General features: G+C 58.4%; 1 protein-coding gene across 1 annotated transcript in view; it reads left to right on the top strand.

Moving 5' to 3' along the window:
* Window positions 1-88: 88 nt before the first annotated feature.
* Col20a1 (collagen type XX alpha 1 chain) overlaps window positions 89-21,564 on the top strand; it is a 33,271-nt gene continuing 11,795 nt past the window's right edge. The window contains exons 1-21 of the mRNA XM_047539588.1: window positions 89-4,158; window positions 6,151-6,261; window positions 9,652-9,795; window positions 10,067-10,222; window positions 10,470-10,607; window positions 11,442-11,600; window positions 11,951-12,070; window positions 12,444-12,608; window positions 13,277-13,441; window positions 13,654-13,820; window positions 14,208-14,337; window positions 15,135-15,280; window positions 15,366-15,489; window positions 15,622-15,761; window positions 16,218-16,347; window positions 16,574-16,716; window positions 16,916-17,048; window positions 17,465-17,613; window positions 17,801-17,930; window positions 18,866-18,904; window positions 20,016-20,154. Coding sequence (XP_047395544.1) covers window positions 4,029-4,158; window positions 6,151-6,261; window positions 9,652-9,795; window positions 10,067-10,222; window positions 10,470-10,607; window positions 11,442-11,600; window positions 11,951-12,070; window positions 12,444-12,608; window positions 13,277-13,441; window positions 13,654-13,820; window positions 14,208-14,337; window positions 15,135-15,280; window positions 15,366-15,489; window positions 15,622-15,761; window positions 16,218-16,347; window positions 16,574-16,716; window positions 16,916-17,048; window positions 17,465-17,613; window positions 17,801-17,930; window positions 18,866-18,904; window positions 20,016-20,154 — 2,858 coding nt within the window. The 5' untranslated portion in view covers window positions 89-4,028. The remainder of the gene's footprint in view (window positions 4,159-6,150; window positions 6,262-9,651; window positions 9,796-10,066; window positions 10,223-10,469; window positions 10,608-11,441; window positions 11,601-11,950; window positions 12,071-12,443; window positions 12,609-13,276; window positions 13,442-13,653; window positions 13,821-14,207; window positions 14,338-15,134; window positions 15,281-15,365; window positions 15,490-15,621; window positions 15,762-16,217; window positions 16,348-16,573; window positions 16,717-16,915; window positions 17,049-17,464; window positions 17,614-17,800; window positions 17,931-18,865; window positions 18,905-20,015; window positions 20,155-21,564) is intronic.

Genomic DNA, 21,564 nt, shown 5'->3' with positions numbered 1-21,564 from the left:
AGCTGTGCTTGTCTCCATGCTGGCTAGGCCATCTGGTCCCATCTGAGGATTCATAATGACCTGAGTCTGGGATGGGCCTTGGATTCAGGGAGTTTTGGGTGGGCTTGTAGCCCTAGGTGGCCAGTCTCAGGACCTTCCTGAGCCAGGGAGTGCTTGTCACTGAAGGAGTATCCTGCCCCAGTCGGCTGAGCTGAGGGCCAGCATGAGAGGCTGTCGGGCAGAGAACCATGAATAGTCCCTGTGCAAAGCTTGGGAACAGTGGAGCACTGGGCACAACTTGTGCCCTTTCTCCAAGGGCCTGTCCCTAGTTGGGAGGGGTGGAGCAACTTTGGATCAGGGCGTGCAGTGCACAACAGCACCCCACTTGTGGAAGTAGGCCATCTGTCCTGGGGTCATTGGGAATGGGAGATGTCCCCTGCTGCCCTGGTCCCCTTTTGAGTGCTTGCTTGAGCACTGAGGACACTTCCAAGACCCCTCACAGGAGAGGGCAGATGGGTCCTTACTCTGTCATGGGCAAACTGAGATTTGCCGCGTCTGACCCCTGTGCTGTGTGGGGGCCACTGACCAAAGGGAGTCCCATAAAGCACATGGGAACAGGGCAGCTGGTGAACCCTGAAGGGTTGCCTTCTACATGGGTTTGGGTGGACGAGGACTAGGCAGGACACAGGTGAGCCAGCAGCCTTGCTACTTCCACAACCCTAGCTGCCAGGGACCTAAGAGGCCCACTATCATCCTCCCAAGTACCTCAAGCTTCACTCTGAGCTGGGCTCTTCAAGGATTGGGTGGCCCAGCAAAAGGGTTCAGCAGCCCTGACTGGTCAGACTCCCTGGGGAGTTAGGGAGGGATGGCAAAAGGGACAGTCAGTAGCTCCTGGACCACAGCAGGGCCTGCCATGTGGGGCTCCTCCACACACTCCAGACCCCACAGGACAGACAGCAGGAAACTGCCTCCATCTCAGCCTGTGCCCTGACCCCAGAGGGTAACCGTAGCCAGGAGAGGCCTGATGGAGGAGACAGCTTGCTATCCTGTCCTGGAGCACTCTAGGGCAGAGCTGCCAGATAGGTGAGTGCAGCATGGGTCCCAGGCCAGGTGTGGACACTGGAGAGTAATCCCTGGGTCCACTACAGCTTTTGGCTCTAGCTTGATCTTGGCTTCTGGGCAGTTGGATGGGAGCGTAGGCAGGCAGCTCCAGGGGCCAGGGCGACCCCAAGGCATCCACGTACCTGTGCTGTTCTTCCCAGATCCCCCCCTCACCCTAGGCAGCAGCCTACTAGTGGACACTTTCCAAGGCTAGCCCAGAGAGGGTCATTTCTGGAATGCTTAGTAGGCTTACTTCCTGAGCAGCCACTGAACAGCCCCTTGTCACACCCACTCAACTGCTTTGTCATCCCCACCCTTAACCAGCCCCTGCTAGCAGGGCCCAGATGTGGCCCAGCAGGAAGAAAACTAAGCTGAAGACCAGCCTGTTGTGGTTGAGGTGATGAATGAACAGGGGCAGCTGGAAGGAGGATTGGTCCTGCCCTGTTCTGACCAGCCAGGAGGAGGGTTGAAGGTCCACAGAGGCTTTTCCTGCAGGCCCTTGGGGTCACCCCACCCCCATTGGTGGGACATGGGGAAGAGGGATCTCCAGAGTGTGGCCCCAGAGAGCCCACCTGTCCTGGCTGAACCTTAGTACCTCCAAGAGGTCTGAAGGGCATTATGGGGGCTTTGAGGGACCTCTGGGCAGGCCTGGGGGTGAAAAGGCACAGGACCACCCACGTGGAGCTCGCGGTGCTATGAGCCACAAGTACCTGGGGCCGTTGGGTCAGCTTTGCAGTCCCAGCTGACAACCTGGGGTCTGACTGGGTCCTTAAGAGTAGAGGCTGGCATGAGGACGTGGGTACTGTCTGGGGCATCAGGGAAGCAGGTTTTTTCCTGGTGGGTCAGTCACTGACCAGGCAGCCCAAGACTGGGTGTGGCCTCCCAAGCCTCTCCTGGGGGAGGGCAGCTGTGATTGAGCAGCCTCCCTCGGCCCCTGAGGTCTTAGGGGCTCCACAGCTGCTGTGACTACAGACACTAACCTGCCCCTGGCCCAGCAGAACATATGTCCAGGGACGTGGCCCAGGACCGGCAGACTGAGCTGCTGTCAAGTCTGGCAGGGCTGGAGGCCCATTTAAGCACCAAACACGGGCTGGCCTACAGGGGAGCCGGAGGCCACTAGGGATGTAGGAGGGTTTCACAGGGCAGTGCGTACCAGAGCTGTGCGAGCAGAGGCTCCTGGGAAGGTGGGTGGTGTGGGCAAGGATCTGATACAGGAGGGAGGGAGTGGAGCCTGAGCGGCCCCTTCCCTCATGGCAACCTGGGGTCCAGAGGCACTAGCACCCACCAGCTCAGGGCCCCTGTGGTGGCCTTCGTCTCTAAGTGGCCTTCCCTGTGAGCCCCTTTCTGTGGGATAAGCCTTCTGGGAGTGAGGAATGAGGTGCTTGGCCCTTGCTGTCTGGTTGTTTTCCTGCATGTACACTGGGGTCCTTTGTGCTGGGACCACTGTGTCTCTGGAGATGCCCCAGGCAGAGCACACGGGTGGGGGCTGGGGTGGCAGGGCATAAATATCGGAGGCGGGGCCTTTCACAAGCCCTGTCCTAACTGTGGCCACAGCAGGACCAGAATGGATCAGAAGGCCCTGGGGAGTGAGGGACACTGTCCTTGGAGCAGGAGGAGGTTGGTGACTTGCTGCAGTTCTGGGGCTGAATGGATAGGGGAGCCACCAGGGATCCACTCAGGTCTGTGAGGATGCCCTTGACTTTCAGGAAGGTTGGGACAGGAGCTGCGCTCCTAGGTGGGAGCAGGGCCAGGGTTCAGCCTGGAGACCTGGGCTATCCTGAGCTCTCACTAACCCTGTGGGGCATAGGGAAGGTGATGTCCAGCAGAGAGGATGGGGAGCTGTTGGACTTTGACAGGGTCCAGTGGGCTGGGAGTGCTGGGGGTTGTCCAGCTGGAGCCTTTGTGGCTGGATGGGGTCCAGTGCATACCTGCCTCCCCTCCAGGTGGTTGGTGCTGGGGTCTCCTTGTGTAGGTTGCTCGGCACTCCAGACGTGATCTGATTCCCTGGAAGGGACACGTACCAGGATGGGGCTATGTGCTAGCAGCCTTCCCCCCGGGCAGGGGCTTCCCTTGGGGAGGGCCCGTTGCTTTGTGGGGATGCCCCTCAGCACGCACTGGGGAAGGGTTTCAGCTGGGTGGGGTTGGGGGTCTTGGTCAATCAGGACGTCCTGCAGGAGGACCCTGGCCCCGTTGTGGGTGCTGTGGACTGTGCTGTTTCCTGCCCTCTGCTCAGCACAAAGGGGCGGAGGCCTCAGCTGAGTATGCTCTCCTCTTCCTGGAGGCCATCCAGTCAGCTTGTTTCTCCACCAGCCCTGTGGACAGGTTGCCTCAGCTCACACGTCCCAGATCAGGTTGTGTGTGTGCCCTGGCCCCTCCTGCCCCTGCAGCAGCTACTGGGTCACCCTGGCCTCCTCTGTACTGGCAGCCTTTCTCTCAGCCTCCTGACTTTGACTCCCAGCCCCCTGGGTGGGCTCCAGTTCCCCCACACTCATGCAACCCTGGCAGGTGCTGCCCCAGGTGTTCCTGCTGTGGCTCTCGTTCACCTCCATTGTCTCAGGTGCCCTTTCTGCCTTGAGGCTGGGCCTGGCGGACACCTTGCATGTGCCCAGTGATCAGCAGTACCCCCAGCCCAAGGACCCCCATTAGCAGGCGTCCACAGCTACCACCTGTGCAGGGCATGGGCATCTGGGGGTTCAAGGTCCTGTCGTCACTCAGTGCTCCAGCTGTGTGCATCCACTGTGAATGTGAACACAGGAGTGGGTGGGAAGGCCCCCAGTGCAGCCCCACCCCATCCTTAGAACCTCCGCCTTGGGCAGCAGGGAACAGCATCCACAGGTCCCCGGCTTCTGGGCCACTACAAGTGTCTGTGGGGCTAGCCTTCCTGGTTCACAGAGGCACAGATGACAAACTGGCTGTGTGGTCAGTGAGGAGACTGAAGGTGGGTGGGTATGTGGGAGATAAAGGGCCAAAGTTTCTCCTCCTGCAGGTTGTGCACCATGAACTGCCGAGGTCACTCCCACCTCCGCTTCTGCCTCTGGCTGTGGTTGGGTACCACATTGGCACATGGGCTGGGACAAGGTAAGGGGGTTCTGGGGACAGAGCCCTCATCCCTGCAGGACAAGCCCGCTGCTGCTGGCTCTTGGCTTCCTTCCAGCCACTCTTCTCATGGAGTGAAGGCTGCTTAGTTAAGATTCGGTGACTGCAGAGCAGACAGAGGATGGGAGTCACTCCTGTGAGTCTCGCCTCAGCTTCATGTTGGCCTGCAGTCTATCCACTGGACCTTGGGATGCTTTTGTGTTTTCTGTTTTCATCGCTGCCTTCTTTTTGTAAGGTGGTTTAATTCCCCCTCATTCATGATTCGCTTAGCTATTCCACGGATACGTTTCAGCATAGTTTTCAGACAGCACACATCTTGATAAAGAGAAAGATCCCTTTCAAACTACTCCCCTGCCCCCGAGGAGACCACAGCTCCCACCTGCCTTTCCCTCCTGCACTGTCCCCTGGGATCTCCAGGTGGGCCAGGGACACCTCCACCTGGTCCCTACTGCCCGTCTGCAGCCATGCTTCTCAGTGTTGACCCTGGAGGAGCAGCACATACACCTGGGGAAGGAATGTGCTGGGGGTGCCTCCCTGGGGCACTGGCCAAGTGGATTTTTGGAGGTGAGTTTCTGTCAACAGAACCTCTGGGACTCTCAGTTCATGTTGGGAACGTGCTTCTCTGGCTGGGTGTAAGTGACCCTCTGTGGCAGTCCAGGCTCCTACAAACTGCTGTTCTCATTCTTGGTAGCTCTTGGTCACTCTGAATCTGAGGGTCCTGGGTCAACTTCAACATCTGGTATTGCAGGGCCCCACTTCCCACCTGCCACCCATGCAGCTGTGGGGAGACTTGAGCCCAGATCCGGCCTGGAACCCTGCAGGCTTCTGGTCCCCAGCCTGTTCTCTCTGGTGAGGAGTTGCCTAGACTGACTTTGGCTCCCTCGGCTCACAATAACCCAAAGCGATAAATCTTGGACAGGAATCAAGATTTCAGTTTGAAAGAAGCCTCTCTTGAACCAAATCACGAAGCAGTTCTATAAAGACAATATGTGTGCAAGTAAAAGCAAGGACGTCACTCTGTCTTGTGCAGTTTCCCCAAGGACGGAGGCTCAGGCAGGCCAACATGTTGGAGGCAGAGTGGAGGAACAGAAGGCTCTTCATGGGCAAGAGGGCGTCTGCCCACAGCTGGCTTAGAGTGCCCTCCTCACCTCCACACACCCTTGCCTTTCAGCAGGAGGCTTCCAGGGCATCCGGGCCCCTTTGGACCCATCCGGAGACCAGCTCAGCTGCTTCCTGATCTGAATGGGTTATTGTGTCTGCCAGGCATCCCCAGTCTGGCCCATGTGCCAAAGTTCACAGTGTGGTGGCCAGAAGAGGCCCATCTCTGTCCCGTTTTTAAAAATAGGTGCTTACTCCATAGAGCCCAGAAATTCCCTTGGAGGCGGGCCAGACCCACATTGCCTCTCTTGCCCTCACCAGCTGTGGACACCCCTCTTGCCACAGAATCACTCCCTAGCACGTGCGTGCACAGACACACCAGTGTGAGCACACAGGCGGACAATGACCGCGTGTACACCGAGTGCCCCAGGAACTAGTCAACCTGGCAGTGACCTTGGCAACTCTAGGGAGTCCACAGGCACAGCTGCTTCTTCTGAGACTGTCTGCCACCATGCCCTGAGGCTCGCACCTCTGGTCACCAAGATGGTTGCTATCCTCTTGGGCACAACCTCAGGGTCAGAAACACCCCGGGGCAGGATTAGACTCCCTCTCACAGAAACTACAAGTGCAGTCCTGTTGCTGAGGACCACAGAGGGCTGGTTCCAACTCCCAGGCAGGCTTTTCCCTGAGAGCTCCCCAGGGGACAAGGCCTCAGATGCCCAGGGTGCCCTGTGTCCCTCCAGAGCCCCCAAGATGGGACAGTGCCCCTCAGGTTGCAAGGCAGGTGCTCCCCGCTCTTCTTGCAGTGGGGCTCAGTGGAGGGGGAGGTCGGCTGGGCACTGGTGTCAGTCCTGACTGCCCCTCCTGTCTCTGCAGCGAGTGGCCACCTAAGGCTGACTGTGCTGCCTGAGGACCGGTTGCAGATGAAGTGGAGAGAGTCAGAGGGGAGTGGCCTGGGCTACCTGGTGCAGGTGAAGCCCATGGCAGGTAAGGGGCCTGCAGCTCTCTCCTTGGTTCCTTCCCTCTGTTGAGGCAGTCAGCATGGTGGCCACTGTCTTGCTCAGGCTAGCAGCTCCCTTCCTCCACCCTGGAACCTTGCTGCTGTGTGGTGGGCCATGGCCCCTGGATGCCATCCCTGTTATTTCTGCATTCTTTTCTTCTCTCCCTTGAGCACACGTATGCCTCTGTCCCACCCACACCCTCAGACACAGCACACATGAAGGTACTTACAATACACATGCTGAGCAAGGACTTCCTCAGAATGAGTCTTGGGGCTTTCAGGATGGCCTGGACTCTGCATACCGGTGAGCTTGTGAGCTGAATAAGGGCAGAGCGCCTGGCCCAAGTGTCCACTCTGGTGGTATAGCTGGGGCCATGGTGATGCCTGAAGGCCCAGCACAGGCTCAGACCACAGGACACCTGGCCCAACAGCCCCTTTGTTGGTGTTCTGTCATCCCTGTTTCTGGATTGCTGAGTTGATCTACAGATGTCTTGACTAAAGTTTTGTTGTATTAGGGATTGAACTCAGGGGTGCTCTACCACTGAACTGCACCCCAGACCTTTGCATTTTTTATTCTGAACAGGGTCTTGCTAAGTTGCTGAGCTAGCCTGGAACTCGGATCTGCCAGCCTCAGCTCCTGATTGCTGGGATGACAGGAGTGTACCACCATGCCCAGCTTGTAGTTACATTCTGATATGTAGAATCGTCATTATTCACTTTAAGATATCCACTAATTTTTATTGTGATAATTTTATTTGACCCATAGGATGCTTAGAAATAAATTTCTTTGTTTTAAAACAGGAGGGAATTTCTACCTACTTTTTTGTTCTGTATTTCTTGCTTAACTGTGTGTGGTTAGAAACGTTTCATGTGATTTTAATGTGTTGTAAAGTAGCTTGTTTTATCTATGGCCTCCTTGTGGTCAGTCTTGGTAGATGTCCCATTTGACTTGAAAGTGCGTGCAGTCTGCAGGTGCTGGGTGTCACTTCCAGTGCTCACATTAAGCCATCTATTTATTTCATGTTTCAAGTTTTTTGTGTGTGTCATTACTGATTTTGTGTCTGTTTATCTGGTTTGTTGCTGAAAAGCATTTTGCATCTCCACGGTAGCTGTGGACATGTCCCCCGCAGTGTCTCAGGAGTGTGGTTTCACACATGGAAGTCTGGCCTGGCACAACATCATCAGCACCCCGTGTCTGCTGGCAGACGGGGCCTTTCCACTGCGGAGGCCTCTTGGAGCCCTGTGTTCCAGCCTGTTCCCTGCTTTTGTGTATGAGTCTTGCTGCCACAGAAGTGTCACATTAAATATTCTTTCTAGTTCTTTCATTCTCAACCTCTCCTCTAAGCAGCATACAATTGGGTGTTATTTTTATCCAATGCAACAATCTTTGCCTTTTAACTGGATATATTTTATTCCTTTATGTTTGATGAAATTATTGATTTGAGTTTGAATCTCCAATCTTCTTTTTGTTATTCTTGTTGTCAATTTTATCCCCTGCTTTCTTGACTTCTTCTGAGCTGACGTTTTTATGGAAAATCTGAACATACTCCTAAGGAAGTGTAGCACAATGAAGCCTCATGTTCTGAGACTCAGCATCAACGGTTATCAACACGCAGCCAACATCTCTCTCCTCAACTCACTCCATACACTGGTATCTTAAAAGTAAATCCTAGACATCATATAATTTTGTCTCTAAATATTTTAGTATGCTCTGTAAAAAAACAGGTTTTTTGAAAATGGCCCAGTACTCTTCAAGTACCCTCAAATTAAAACTGCTTCAGAATTATTAAATATTTAGTTGTGTTTAAAATTTCTAGCTAGTCTATTGAGTAGCTTTTACAGTTGGCTTATCTAAATTGGGACCCCCAAAAAATCCACACATCTTGTTGGGCTCCTGTGTCTCAATTTCTCACCTGCAATAGTTCACCTCTCCCTTTCCTTGACATTTATTTGTAGAAGAAACAAGATCCCAGGGTCCTTGTTCTGTAGAGGCATCTTTGTGTGGAGCCCCCTGTAGACTGGCAGTCAGGCCCTGGACGTTGGGTCAGGTTAAAGCCTGAGTGCTTGTGCTGACAAGAGTCTCTGCTGGTGCTGGGCCATCCCTCCTGTACCACGGCTGAGGAACGCAATCCTGCTGACTGCCTTTGTGTGTGAAGTTAGAAGTGACAGTAGGTGTGGGATATGAATAGGTGTCCCCTCAGCTTAGCAGTTACCTGTCCATGCCCTGCTGGTGGCCACATGGGAAGCTCCAGTTATCATGTCCACTGCAGCGGGGACCTTCCCCAGGGCAGCAGAGCCTCAGAGCCGCACTCCCCATGCACCCCCTTGTACTGTGGCTCTGTACCTACATTAAACCTTGGACATCCCAGTTGTAGTTGGTTGCATGTTGCTGCAGGTGGGCTCATGTCCAGTCCCTCTTCTGCTGTGACAGTGTGTGACGTGTAGATGACAGAAGTTTATGTGGCTCATGACCCTGGAGGTTGGGAGACCAAGAGCATGGTGTGGTCAGCTGGAGGGCCTGGCACTGCCATGACATGGTGAAGTGGACAAGACAGGAAAGGAAACACTGGCTAGACCATGCCACTTACCAGGAAGCCACTTCCACAAAATGGACAGTGCCTGGTGGCAGTCAAACGTCAACCTGAGGTTAAGGGGCACTGGAGTACCACAGGCCAGGGGTGTGCAAACCTGGATTCAAATCCTGGTCCCGCCACTGAGTAGCTGTGTGGCAGGTCCCTGGTGCCTTAGCTGCCCCTCTGTAAGATGGGTGTGGTGAGGTTGTGAGGCTCCTGAGATTTGATACCCCTGAAGTGCTTGGGCGGCCAGGAACACAGCAAGTGCTCAATAAAGGCTAGCTGCTGGCAGCGGGAGGCTTCATTTCTCCATGCCCTCATACCTCATGCCACCCAGGCGCTCAGCCAAGAGAGTCCGGCATCCTCCCTGCTGCCCCCACTCCTGCTTCTCCTCCCTTCCAACGCTGGGGCCAGAGGTTTCGCGGCACCTTGCAGGCTGGCTGCCATCTCCCAGCCCCCGGGCACATCTCTGGCTATGTCCTCCGAGGTGGGCAGGGTCCTCTTGGGGTCATGCCTTTGTTCTCGATACTCAGTTGCAGCCAAGTCTCTAGATGGCGGGCCACAGAGCGGGGCGTGTGATGCTCCTCATAGGACAGCTTCCTCTGCCATTTTCCTCTGGCTTCCCCCTGGAGAAAGTCCCTCCTGTCAGGCCCTCCGCTTCCTCTCTCCCCTCAAGGCCTCAAGGGAGGAGCTGGGGGGCATCCTGGACTTCTTGCCGCACATGCACATGTCCACGTGCACACGCGTGCACCTGCACATGCATGTATGCACGTGGTCTCAACAGTTCTCCCACTCCCACTGCAGGGGACTTGGAGCAGGAAGTGATGTTGACTACCAAGATCCCCAAGGCCACCGTGGGGGGCCTGAGCCCCTCCAAGGGCTACACCTTGCAGATCTTCAAGCTCACTGGCTCCAGGCCTGTCCTGCTGATGCGGAGGGAGTTTGTGAGTAAGTCCAGTGTCCTCTTCTGGATCCTGGCCTGGGACAGACATGGATGACATGGTTCTGAACTGGGAGGTGGGACCTGGGTTTGTACCCCAGCTCATTCCATGATGTGCCTCTGGCTCTTGTTTCCTGCTCTTGACATCCCTGCCCAGCCCCAGGGACAGAGGGTGGTTCATGGAGCCTGTGGTGTGCTCTCCTGGGCAGAGCTGTGTGTGCAGGCCCTCTCCTCCTATCCTGAAGGGTGGGGTCCCGACAGCCCCTCATCTCTCTACAGTTGAGGATCTGAAGAGTAACTCCCTGGGCAGGAGCAGCTGGAGACCACCAGGTGCAGCTCTGGAGTCTACCCAATCCCATGTGGGAGCCCCAGACCCTGAGCAGGCCTCTGATTCCAGAGTCACCTTCACCCCAAGCCAAGACCCTCCCATTCTTGGTGGGTCAAAGTAGAGTGAGAGTGAGCTGCTGGGGAGGAAGGGAGTAACCTGGGACATCTCCTGTTTCTCACCATGTAGCCAGAAAGTTCTTCCTTATGTCTGACAGAGCTCCTGCTTTAACTTAAGCTTGTCTGTCATGCTCCTAGCTTCTCTCAAACCCAGGCATTAGGGGAAGAGGTCTCTGACCCCTCAGGAGCCTCCACCTGGTCTGGGATGTGAGAGACGGTAGCTGACTTTCCACCCCAGGAGTACCCGGCGTGGATCAGCAGCAACTTAAGCAGAGCTGGTCCTGGGGCCCCAGGGTTCAGGACCCTGCTCAGTGGCCCCGGGACCTAGAGAGGCAGAGCCACGCTGTGCCCCTTGGCGGAAGGAGAGAGAAACTGGGTGAGTGGGCTGCTCTGTAGCCATGGCATAGGGCCAGATGGGTCGGGTTGCCTCCACAGCTTTACCCATCAGATGGGCTTCTCAGAGGGAGGGTCCGCCTCCCCCAGGCTTGGAGCTGAGGAAAGGGACTGTCACACTTGGCACTACCCCCTCAAGGGAGTCCTTTCGTCCAGAGCCCTATGCCTCCACTGTATATCCCAGTGACTTAGGGCCTGCAGGACTGTGTCCCGCCCACCAAGGCCTTAAGGGCTGGGTCTCCCCATCAGACCAGAGATTTGAACCCAGTGGTGTACCGCATCAACTACGTCAGGGGCCAAATCTCCTGGGGTCTGGCCCTGACTCTGGTCCTGGCCGCCTGGCATGGTTCATGCACAGTTGTCAGGGAAACCCACACGGAGACTCTCTGGACAAAGGCCCCAGCTGACGGCCTCTGGGCGATGCCAGCCTGACCATGTTCTCATGTGGCGCTCCCTGAGCGGTCTGCCCCTCAGCAACCTATGGGCATCTGGGCCTGGGCAGATGCAGACATCCGGCTACAGGGAGGCAGGCTGTGTGGACAGTGGTGCAGCCCCAGCACTGCCAGGGTGAGGGCAGAGGCAGCCCCCGGTGCCAAGGCTGCCATCAACTCTCCTTCTAGAGGGTTTGGAGGGGCTGAGAGCACTGACCAGGGTCCCCATGGGATTTTCTGTCCGGTGAGACCAGCAGTCCTTTGAGTCCCTGTCTTCCTAAGACCCAGCCACACACCAACCCCAGGGAAGATAGTTCTGGGGTCTGCAGCCAGGTCGAGAGCAGCTCGGAGGCCTCACCCAGCCCTTCACCTGCCTCCTTTCCCAGCTGGTCCCCAGTTCCGCTGCACACCCCCCACACCCACTGACATGGTCTTCCTGGTGGACGGGTCCTGGAGTATTGGCCGTGGCCACTTCCAGCAGGTCAAAGAATTCCTGGCCAGTGTCATCTCACCCTTTGAGATTGGGCCAGAAAAAGTTCAAGTAGGTGGGTATCGCCCTTCAGCCCACCCGGGGGCCAGCCCTCACGATGCCTTACCAGTAGAGGGAAGGCCCAGCCTCCCAGGTTGTCCACAGCCAGATAGAGGCTCCCTGCTGGCTGAAGTCTGAGATCGGAGTGGGCCATGCAGTCCACTTCCTGTGCCAAGTCCCCTGCTCCAACTGGAACTGATGACCTGGTCTGCAGGATTGGCTGCCCCCCAGCGAGCCAATCTGGGTCCTGCAAAATTGTATCCCCACTGGGGACCTCAGCGGGCTGTGTATAGAGTGGGCAGCCTCAGGACGTGGTCCTGGCCTGTGTGGTCTGAACTGAGACAGCCCAACAGCCCTCTCCCTCAGGCCTGACTCAGTACAGTGGAGACCCCCGGACCGAGTGGGACCTGAACTCCTTCCGCAGCAGTGGGGAGGTGCTGGCAGCCGTGCGTGGCCTCCGCTACAAGGGAGGGAACACCTTCACAGGTACCGCCTGGACCTCAACACTGGCTCATCCTGCTGGTTTACCCTCCCTAAGCCCCTCACACCCTGAAAACTTGTGAGAAGTTGGGGAAACACCTTCATGAAGGGCAAAGTCACCTTTGTTTTTCTTTGGCGAAATGTGGGCCTCTGTCCCCCATCTTGCTGAAAGTGAATGGTCTCCCCACCCCCAATCCAGCTGGACTTGGGCACAGTCCTCCTGAAGAAGAGGACCATCCTGCCCTCGGGTGCCTCGGCCGAGTGGGGCTGGACTGCTGCAGGGGGTGGGGGATGAACTGAGAGCCTGGGAGCAGCCAAGGCCAAGAGGGCACCTGAAAGCCACCGGCAGCACCTGCCATTTACTCCTGCTGCTCCCAAGGCCTAGCCCTGACCCACGTGCTGGAGCAGAACCTGAAGCCTTCGGCTGGTCTCCGTCCAGAGGCAGCCAAAGTGGTGGTTCTGGTGACGGATGGCAAGTCCCAGGACGACGTGCACACTGCTGCCGGTGTCCTCAAGGACCTGGACATTGACGTCTTCACTGTGGGTGAGCCCCGTGCAGCCTGGTTGGAGTTCTCATGGCTGGAAGGCTCTGATGGCAGAGGACGTTGCCTCACCAGGCAGCCCTCAGCCTCTGAGCCTCCACTTCCATGCTGTGATGCCTGGGGCTACGTCCCTGCTCTGGGGAGCTGCCCTGGAGCCAGTACCTGCATGCTCAGGCACTGCCAGCACCCTACTCCTTGGAGGACGGCCTGGGTTTTGTGCCATCTTCACTGAGCAGCCTACTAGTCAGTCCTTCACCTGACAAGCATCTCTATGGGTGGGTGGGTGGTGACCGTCCCACCTCCTGAGTTGGCTGCCCCCGGGAGGATCATGCTGCTGTGCTGCCTGATTCTCAACCCTGTCCTATGGGGAAGAGACCCTAGACTAGGGGAGTCCTCCTGGGAACCCCTAGTGCCTCACTCGTATGCACTCTACCCCAGCATCTGCAGGTTCTGACCAGCTGCCCAGAGCTCCAGGGCCCACCCTGCATGGGCCCAGGGTGAGCCAGGCATGCTGGCTTCCCTGGCCTCTGTCCTGTCTCTCACTGGGGTCCCACAGGGTCCTAGGCTCCTGGCCCCCTCCCCCACACGGCCCTTCCATGGTCCTGTCCAGCTGGAGGAGGAACCAGCCAGCTGGCAACCTGCCCCCTTCGCCCCCTTCGCCCCCGAGCAGGTGTAAAGAATGCTGACGAGGCCGAACTGAAGGTCCTGGCATCCCAGCCCCTGGACATCACCATGCACAACGTGCTGGACTTCCCCCAGCTGGCCACCCTGGCTGGCCTACTCAGCCGCCTCATTTGCCAGAAGGTGCAGGGCAGGAGCCCGAGCAGGGCCCCAGGTGAGGAGGTGGCCCTGCCAGCTGCTGCGCGCAGACAGTTGGGAGGCCGTGGCTTCCACACGGTGCACCACAGCCCTGAGGGGCCTGAGTCCCCACTGGGCATCTGCTGTGGAGGGTCCGGGGAAGCCATTCTCCTGTTCCTCTTTAGTGGCCACCAGGAAGCAGACAGAGTTGGCTGCTTGGGCCCTGACCACCACCCTGCCCACCCACAGTTACTCCAGAAGATGCTCCGGCCCTGGACCCCCTCCCAGGGTCCAGCAGCCTGGTCCTGACCCAGGTCACCTCCTCCAGTGTCCACGTGTCCTGGACTCCAACCCCCCAACTGCCCCTCAAGTATCTGATTGTGTGGCAACTGTCCAGGGGTGGCACCCCCCAGGAGGTGAGAGGGGGCCCTGGCCTCCCCAGCTGCTGTCCACGCCTTGGGCAGGAGTCTGAGGAGCTGAGGCCGAGAGTCGAGGCCCATGAGCAGTCAAGTCCTTCTCGAGACAGAGTAGAGCCCAGGGTGGCCCCTGCTCGGATGCACCGCAGTGGGCAGGTCAGAGCAGGGACATCATAGGTGACCAAAGACCTGGGGTGTAGTTTTGACTGGTGGGGGGATGGACTAAGTGACTGTCTCCTGCCCACGCTCCTTCAGAGCAGCCTGCTGCTCTGCTCCATGCTGGGACCCTGAGTTAGTGGGAGGGGACATCCACACCCCTGTCAGCGGAGTCTCCCTGCCCTGCGCCCTGTCCCTGTGGGCCCCTCCTGCAGTTCTACCCTCTTTCAGCTGGCGGTGGGAGGGCCCGTCTCCTCTGTGCAGCTTTGCAACCTGACCTCCAGCTCTGAGTACCTGGTCTCTGTGCTCCCTGTCTACAAGGACAGGGTTGGTCAGCGCCTGCAGGGCCTGGTGACCACAGGTAGGTGGGTACAGGCGGCCCCCTTCTCCCCCTTTGGGGTTTGGCACCAGCAGAGAGGTGCACTCGGCACAGCTGGGTCAGAACCACCCCTACAAGGCTCAGTCCCAGGGCCTCTCTGACTCTGGGGTCCTCACCTGGACATCAGGAGTGTCATTCATTTCACTGCCACACCTCAGTCTGTTCCTCCTGCTCACACCGTCCTCAGAGCCCCCACCCTGCCTGGCCACACCACATGGCTGATGTCACTGATCAGCTCCCAACCCCTCCCAAGGACTGCCAGGGGTTCCCCTTCAGCAGCTCTGCTGACAGAGCAGCCACATGCCATCTGAGGTACCCACTTAGAGTGGACAGTGCCAGAGCTGCTCAGTGATCCAGAGATGGGCAGCTGTCACCACAGGCCTTGGTAGAACACTCAGAACCTACCCCCCGGCTCAGCCCCTTGCCCAACCCCCACCCTCTCTTTGCTCTGTCTGTCCTGTAGTTCACAGAAACAGCACCACATCGCACACCTTTGGGAGGCCCCTGAAGTGCCCTGGAGGCTGCTCCCCTGCCACCCTCGGGGCAGATGGCCTGGGACTTGTGGGAAGGTCCAGCTCACCCACAACCACTAGCGCCAAAACTCGGCCCCACTGAAGTTTGGAAAAGTGCTTAGAACCCTGGGCCCACAGTATTCCAGCTCAGAGCACCTGAAATTGGGCTTAGAGATCATTCTGTGGTTAGACGAGGCCCCTGTCAGTGGGCAAGATTTCTGCGCGTGCCCTGTTCCCAAAGTGCCCATGATGGTTGCCTCTCCCCAGCACCTCTACCTCCACCGCGGGCACTGACCCTGGTGAGAGCAACGCCCAGGACTCTCCACCTGGCCTGGCAGTCCTCAGCAGGGGCCACCCAGTACCTGGTTCGATGCTTATCAGCCTCCCCCGGGGGCAAGGAGGAGGAGAGAGAGGTGCACCTGGAGGGAGGGGGAGGGGGGAGGGGAGAGGCGGGGGGGGGGGCGCTGGGCAAAGGGCCAGCATGCCACCGTGCCCCAGGTGCAGGTGGGGCAGCCTGAGGTGCTGCTGGATGGCCTGGAACCAGGCAGGGACTACCAGATCCTGGTGCAGAGCCTGCGAGGGCCAGAGGCCAGCCAGGCCCAGAGCATCCAAACCAGAACCTGTGAGTATCCCTGTCTGCTTCAGAGGTTTCCATGGGTGGGGGCCCCAGACCTCTCTGTCCTGGCCCCATCCTTACCTCAGGCCTGGGGCAAGGGTGGCGTGATAGCCCCTGAAGCCTGGTTGTGCTCTGCAGCTGCGCTGGCCCCACCAAGGCACCTGGGCTTCTCAGATGTGAGCCACGACTCAGCCCGTGTGTCCTGGGAGGGCACCCAGAGGCCAGTGCGCTTGGTCAGGGTCAGCTACGTCTCCAGTGATGGTGGTCACTCAGGGCAGGTGAGAGTGGACCTGCCTGGGGCTCAAGTATATTGAGGGGCTATTGAGGGACCAGTGTCCACCCACATACCTGGGAGCCCAGAACACTCAACCCCACCATGAGCCTCCCGTGGCCTCCTCCTGCTAGCCCAGGTGTCCACAACCCACAACTGCTCAGTCTCCCCACCCCCAGTTTGACTGGCTTAGGGCTATGGCATTAACCCCATCCTGGCCATTGAAGGACCCCCTGGTGGGATCTGGGGGGACATGAGGCAGAGACTCGATGCAGGTACATGCAGTGACACTGGAGAGGCTGCAGGTGCCCCCACTGGAGGGACCATGGGGAGCTTCCTGGGGTCTCTGGCCCATCCTGTTTCCTGCATTTTCGAGGCCGCAGAGTAATGCTGGCTGCAGACCTGGATCGCTGCCCTGGCAGGGACTCCGGGTGCCCACTGGGTCTGCCCATGTCTCCTACAGACAGAGGCTCCTGGGAATGCCACATGGACTGCTCTGGGCCCCCTCTCCTCCTCTACCACCTACACCGTCCGCATTACCTACCTCTACCTTGGCGGAGGCTCCTCCACACTGACTGGCCATGTGACCACAAGTGAGTATCAGGAGGTCAGGTCTGGGGCCTAGAGAAAGGATCCTGCCCTACTGGACCATTCAAATCAACATGTGTCCATTGGGCACTGCTTTGAGCCAGGTGGAGCGAGTGGCTGGAGGGGTATAAGGGGAGAGGGTGCAGAGGCCTGGGGCTCAGGGACACTCCTCTGTTGACCCTCTCGGCTTTTGGCCAGCACTCGAAGCTCAGCTGCTGCCTCACCTTCCAGGGAAAGTGCCCAGCCCGAGCCAGCTTTCGGTGACAGAGCTGCCAGGAGATGCAGTCAGGCTGGTGTGGGCAGCTGCAGCCTCATCGGGTGTACTGGTCTACCAGATCAAGTGGACACCCCTGGGAGAGGGGCAGGCCCACGAGGTACGGCAGGGAGGGGCAGGCTGGCTGTTCAGAGAAGACCCTCCTGCCCCAGGTCCTGAGGCCAGGCTGGGGCTAGGGCCCTGTGTGCCCACCCTAGTTCTGCATCCTGGAGACACCTCTCTGCCCAGGGCCTGAGAGTCAGGCCCCCATAATGAGGTCCCCCATGAGCCAGTGGACACCTAGACTCTGTTCTCTCCAGATCTCTGTCCCAGGAACCCTCAGCACAGCCGTCCTGCCTGACCTGGGGAGGCACACAGAGTACGAGATCACCATCCTGGCCTACTACAGGGACGGGGCCCGCAGTGACCCTGTGTCCCTCCGCTACTCCCCCTGTAGGTAGCCCTTCCTCCATCTTACCAGATTGGGGCCGGAACAACCCAGGGGAGAACCCAGACTCACCCAAGACCTGGACTCCCAAGCTGCTGGCAGGCAGAGTCCCAAGTCTCTGACCCCTGGGCCTGACTGCTGGGGGGTGTAAAGGACAGATGTTCCTGAGTTGACCAAGGGTCCAAATCACCAGGCATGAATGACAGCTCTGTGCTGGGACAGTAGGACCTGCTGCGGCAGCTTAGGAGTCTAGGGCAGCCCTGGGGGCGTGGTGCAGCCCTGGGGGCCTGGTGCCGTGATGGGGGCGTGGTGCAGCGTTGGGAGGCAGGGCACAGAGCACAGTACAGGTTAGGTTCCCTGGCTGTAGAGTGGCCCCTTTCGGAAGGGCCCTGAGCCCCACACTGCCCCTGCTGTCGGCTAGCTGCAGCAAGCAGGAGTCCTCCCTCCAGCCTGGCCCTGTCTTCAGAGACCCCCAACAGCCTGCAGGTCAGCTGGACATCCCCAAGTGGCCATGTCCTCCACTACCGGCTCACCTACGTGCCAGCCTCAGGCTCTGGACCTGAGCAATCAGTAAGTCTGTAGAGAGCTGCAGGCACCCAATGAGGGGCCTTCTAGGGTGGGGGAGGCCAGTGGGTGAAACATGTCCCACCCTGTCTTCTGAGAGTGGCAGCTGTTCTATGGCAAGTCAGGAAAAAGCCAAGCCTCATAGTGAGGAGACCTCTGGGAGGGGTCCGCTCAGGTGACCTGTGTCTCTCAGATCTCCGTGCCAGGGTCCAGGAGCCACACCGTGCTCCCTGACCTGCTGGCTGCCACCAAGTACAAGGTCCTGGTCTCAGCTGTCTACAGAGCAGGGGAGAGTGTGGCAGTGTCTGCTTCAGGCTGGACAGGTAAGTGGGCACCGGTAACCCAGACCCAACTAGCCTCAGACCAGCCAGATCCCAGAAGGGAGATGGAGGTGTCCCTGTGAAGACATCTCATTCTAAAGTGCTGACCCTAACTCAGGTTGAGACCATAGCAATCGAAACAGAGCCCCCTTGTAGGCCTTGCAGCCAGGGTTCCCACTCTGGCCTTACTTGCTGGTGCAAAGTCAGGGCTGGCTGATGCTGGAGTACCTAGGTGGCGAAGGGGCTGAGTGAGCTGGATGCAGAGCACAAACATGGAGGAGGTCAGTTACAGTGGCTGGGATCAGGGCTGGCCCTGCCTTGAAGCAGCAAGGACCTGGACTTGTCTCCACCGGGTCTGGGATCCCCCACCAGCATGGCCAGGACCTAGCCAAGAGGAGCCCTTGCTTACTGTTGTTTTACACCAGCTTTCTTGGGCAGCTACAGCTGCTCAGAGAAGATGGCCCTCCATGGCCATGCAGCTGCTCACCTCAGGTCCCCACTGGCATTCCTGCAGGGATCATCTAGTTGGGCCTTGAGTACCCAAGGGGCAGGGTCCTCACTGCTCAGAGGACATGCTTCCTTCACCCACACCTGCCCTGGCCCTGGCCACGGAGTGAGCACGAGTCGGCTTGGCCCACACCCAGCATCTCCCCGCCCTGCCAGCGAGGGCCAGCACCCTCTCAAGGTGCAGCAGCCAGAGGAGCCCTCAGCTTTGGCCCTGGGCCCTGCAGGGAGAGTGGAGTACCAGCTCACTCAGTGAGATCCAGAGGTGACAGGACTATCTTGTCCCCTTCCCAGTGGGGTGGGGACTACAGGCAGGTGGAGATGCAGCACAGGCCACCTTGTCCACAAGAGCAGACAGGTTGTCACCATGCAGTGGCTGCTCCCTGGTGACTTGGTTGGTCTGAAGTAGCTCATGATCTTCCATCTCCTTGCAGCAGCCTGCCCCGCCCTCCACCCGAACAGCTCTCTCCCAGGTAGGTCCTGCACACCTGTGGCCAGTGCATTCTGTCAGCTGTTTACCTGCTTCTCTCAGGCTCTTCCTGAGGTGTGGGGGTTGAGGGAGACCCACCAGGGACCCACCATAGGGTTTTGGGTTCAGTCTGCACCTTCTCAGGTGGCCCCCTGAGGTTGGCAGAGCAGTTTTATCCCTTCTTCACAGGGGAACAGATTAGTGTCATGCTGTGCAGGGCAGAAGCAAAGCTGAATCTAGGCTTTTATAGACTCTATGGTGTTTGCTGCTGCCTGGAAACTGGGGTACCAGGTGCTGAATATGGGGGTCCTCATTCATGCTTTGTGAGAGCTCAGGTCCTCCCCAGAGGGTGGATCCTTGGCTTCAAGAATGTGGTCAGGGAGCTCTGCCCAACGGGGGACAGTGCCAAGTAGGCAAATGTACTAAGCCATATGAAGGCTGTGGGTCCACCTGGAGGGCAGTCTGTGGCTGCCCTGGGCCCACTGTGGGGCCAGCAGTGGATGCCAGGCAGATAAGACTGCATCCTTGAAGAGCAGGAGCCTCTGCTGGCCTCCTGCTTGGTTCCTGCTGGCAGCACTGATGAGCCCTCAGCATAGGTGAGATTCACCCGCACTTCATGCCCCAGAAGGAGCTGCTGTGAGGACCTGCCCAGGTGCCTGTGACTCTGCTGGCTCGGCTGTGGCCCACCCTGGAGGATCAGAGCCCTGGAGGGTCCTTAGGGACCGTGTGTGGCTGTGGTGCCGGCCAAGGGGAACTCAGCAAGGCCTTGGAGGCTGGGTGGGGCGGCGTGGGTGCTGGGGCTCTGCTTGTTAGGGGGAAATGGGAGTGAGGGTCATGGTTGAGGCTGGGTGCCAGTGGGCCACCTCTTCCATCTCTGTGGCTCCCAACTGGAACAGTTGACCAGGGAAAGAGGGGTTGTGGACTGGGGTAGGGCTGGGCATGGTGAGCGAAGGCTGGGTTCTCCCAGGAGGCCAGCTGGTGCTGGCCAGAGGCTGCTCCAGACCCCTGCTCTCCAGCTCCCCCAGCCCAGCCACCCCTTCTCAGTCGCTGCACCTCCTGCCTCACCTTCCAGGCTGGGCCTCTGCTCCAGTCTGCCATCCTTCCCTGTCCGCCAGGATTTGACCTGATGGCAGCCTTCGGCCTGGTGGAGAAGGAGCATGCCTCTGTTCGAGGCGTGGCCATGGAGCCCTCGGCCCTGGGCATGACCCCGACCTTCACGCTCTTCAAGGATGCCCAGCTGACACGACGGACTCGGTACCAGGGTCTGATGGGGCTGTGGGAAGTCAGGTGGGCAGAGGTGGCCATGGGAGGAGACTGGCCACATCCCCCAGTGGCCACAGCCCCAGCTTCTGGAGCCGACTGGCTTCACCTAGCACCAGGAAGTCCGGTCTTAGAGTCAACAGCTCTCTTGTGAATGAGACCCAGCCCTCTCCTTGCTACCCTGCATGCATCTCTCCCACATGGCCTGGGGACCAGCCCCTTGTCTGTCCTGAACACGGCCCACCATACGGAATGCCTTTGCCTGCCAAATTAGCAGCTGTAGATGGATGTGTGGTCCCCCTTTACCCCGACACCTTGAGTCACAGACCTGAACCGTGCACGTGGCATGGTAACAGCCAGGGCAGGTGCCGGCTTCCCAGACCCCAAAGGGCAGACAGGGCCACACCACAGAGATGAATAGCAGGGTCTATCAGGCACACAGGAGCACTGGGGCACATGCGGCCCTGAGCAGGTGCCAGAAGGGCCCGGGGGCTCCTCCAGGTCCCTGCTGCCTGGACCACACAGCCATAGGTGGCAGCCAGCCTGGGAGGTGGCATGGAGCAGCTGCGTCAGGATCCCACTGTCTGGAGCAGCCTCGGTCCCTGGACCCAAGGCAGTGGAGCCTTCTGTTGCTGTGCTCGGCTGGAGGCATCTCTCTCAAGGGTGTCCGTTCTTTATCCTTTTATTTTTACTTTTATGATTCTAGGAATGGAATCCAGGGGCTCTCTACCACTAAGCCACATCCTCAGCCCCCTTTTGGTTTTTATTTTGGGACAGAGTCTCACTAAGCTGCCATCGGCCTCCCAAGATTGTAGGCACATACCTCTGCACCCGCTGTTTTTTTAAATAACCATATTTTGTTTTAAAATTTAAATATGGTTTTAAACTGACACATCCAAACACAAAAATGGTACCTGGTAGTGGGGCACGGTGTGGTGCTTGCGTCCGAGCACGTGGTGAGGTCTCCAGGTGGGGACGCACACCTGCCTCCTCAAGCATCCCACGTTCTCCCCATGTGGAGAGACAAGCCTCTCTTCTGGCTGACTGCCTGGCTTCCTCGGGGCCTGCAGAACCCGCTGCTCCCCCTGCAGCGCCCAGTGCCGGGTCAGCCACGCGGCTCTCCTGCTCTGCCGGCAAGGTGGCACCACTTGTCTCTAGAGCCACTGTTTTGGCTGCGGCAGGAGAGAGACCACCTCGCTTGCCAGGCTGCTGTGAATGAATGGCAGGCCCCTTCTTCCCTGCCGCCACCAGCCTTTCTCTGGGTCTAAGTCCCACATTTCCTTCTCGGTCATCAGCCAGCGGATGTTCAGGTGCCTCCCCTGTTGTGGGTGGTGCTGCAGTGGCCATGGAGGTCAGCATCCTCTGCATCCCAGTCTTGCCCCCTTTGGACCTGTGTGGGACAGT

This window comes from Sciurus carolinensis, chromosome 2 (assembly GCF_902686445.1).
Source record: "Sciurus carolinensis chromosome 2, mSciCar1.2, whole genome shotgun sequence".
NCBI lineage: Eukaryota > Metazoa > Chordata > Mammalia > Rodentia > Sciuridae > Sciurus > Sciurus carolinensis.
The sequence above is the reverse complement of the archived record's forward strand: the minus strand, read 5'-3'. Positions and strand labels throughout refer to the sequence as shown.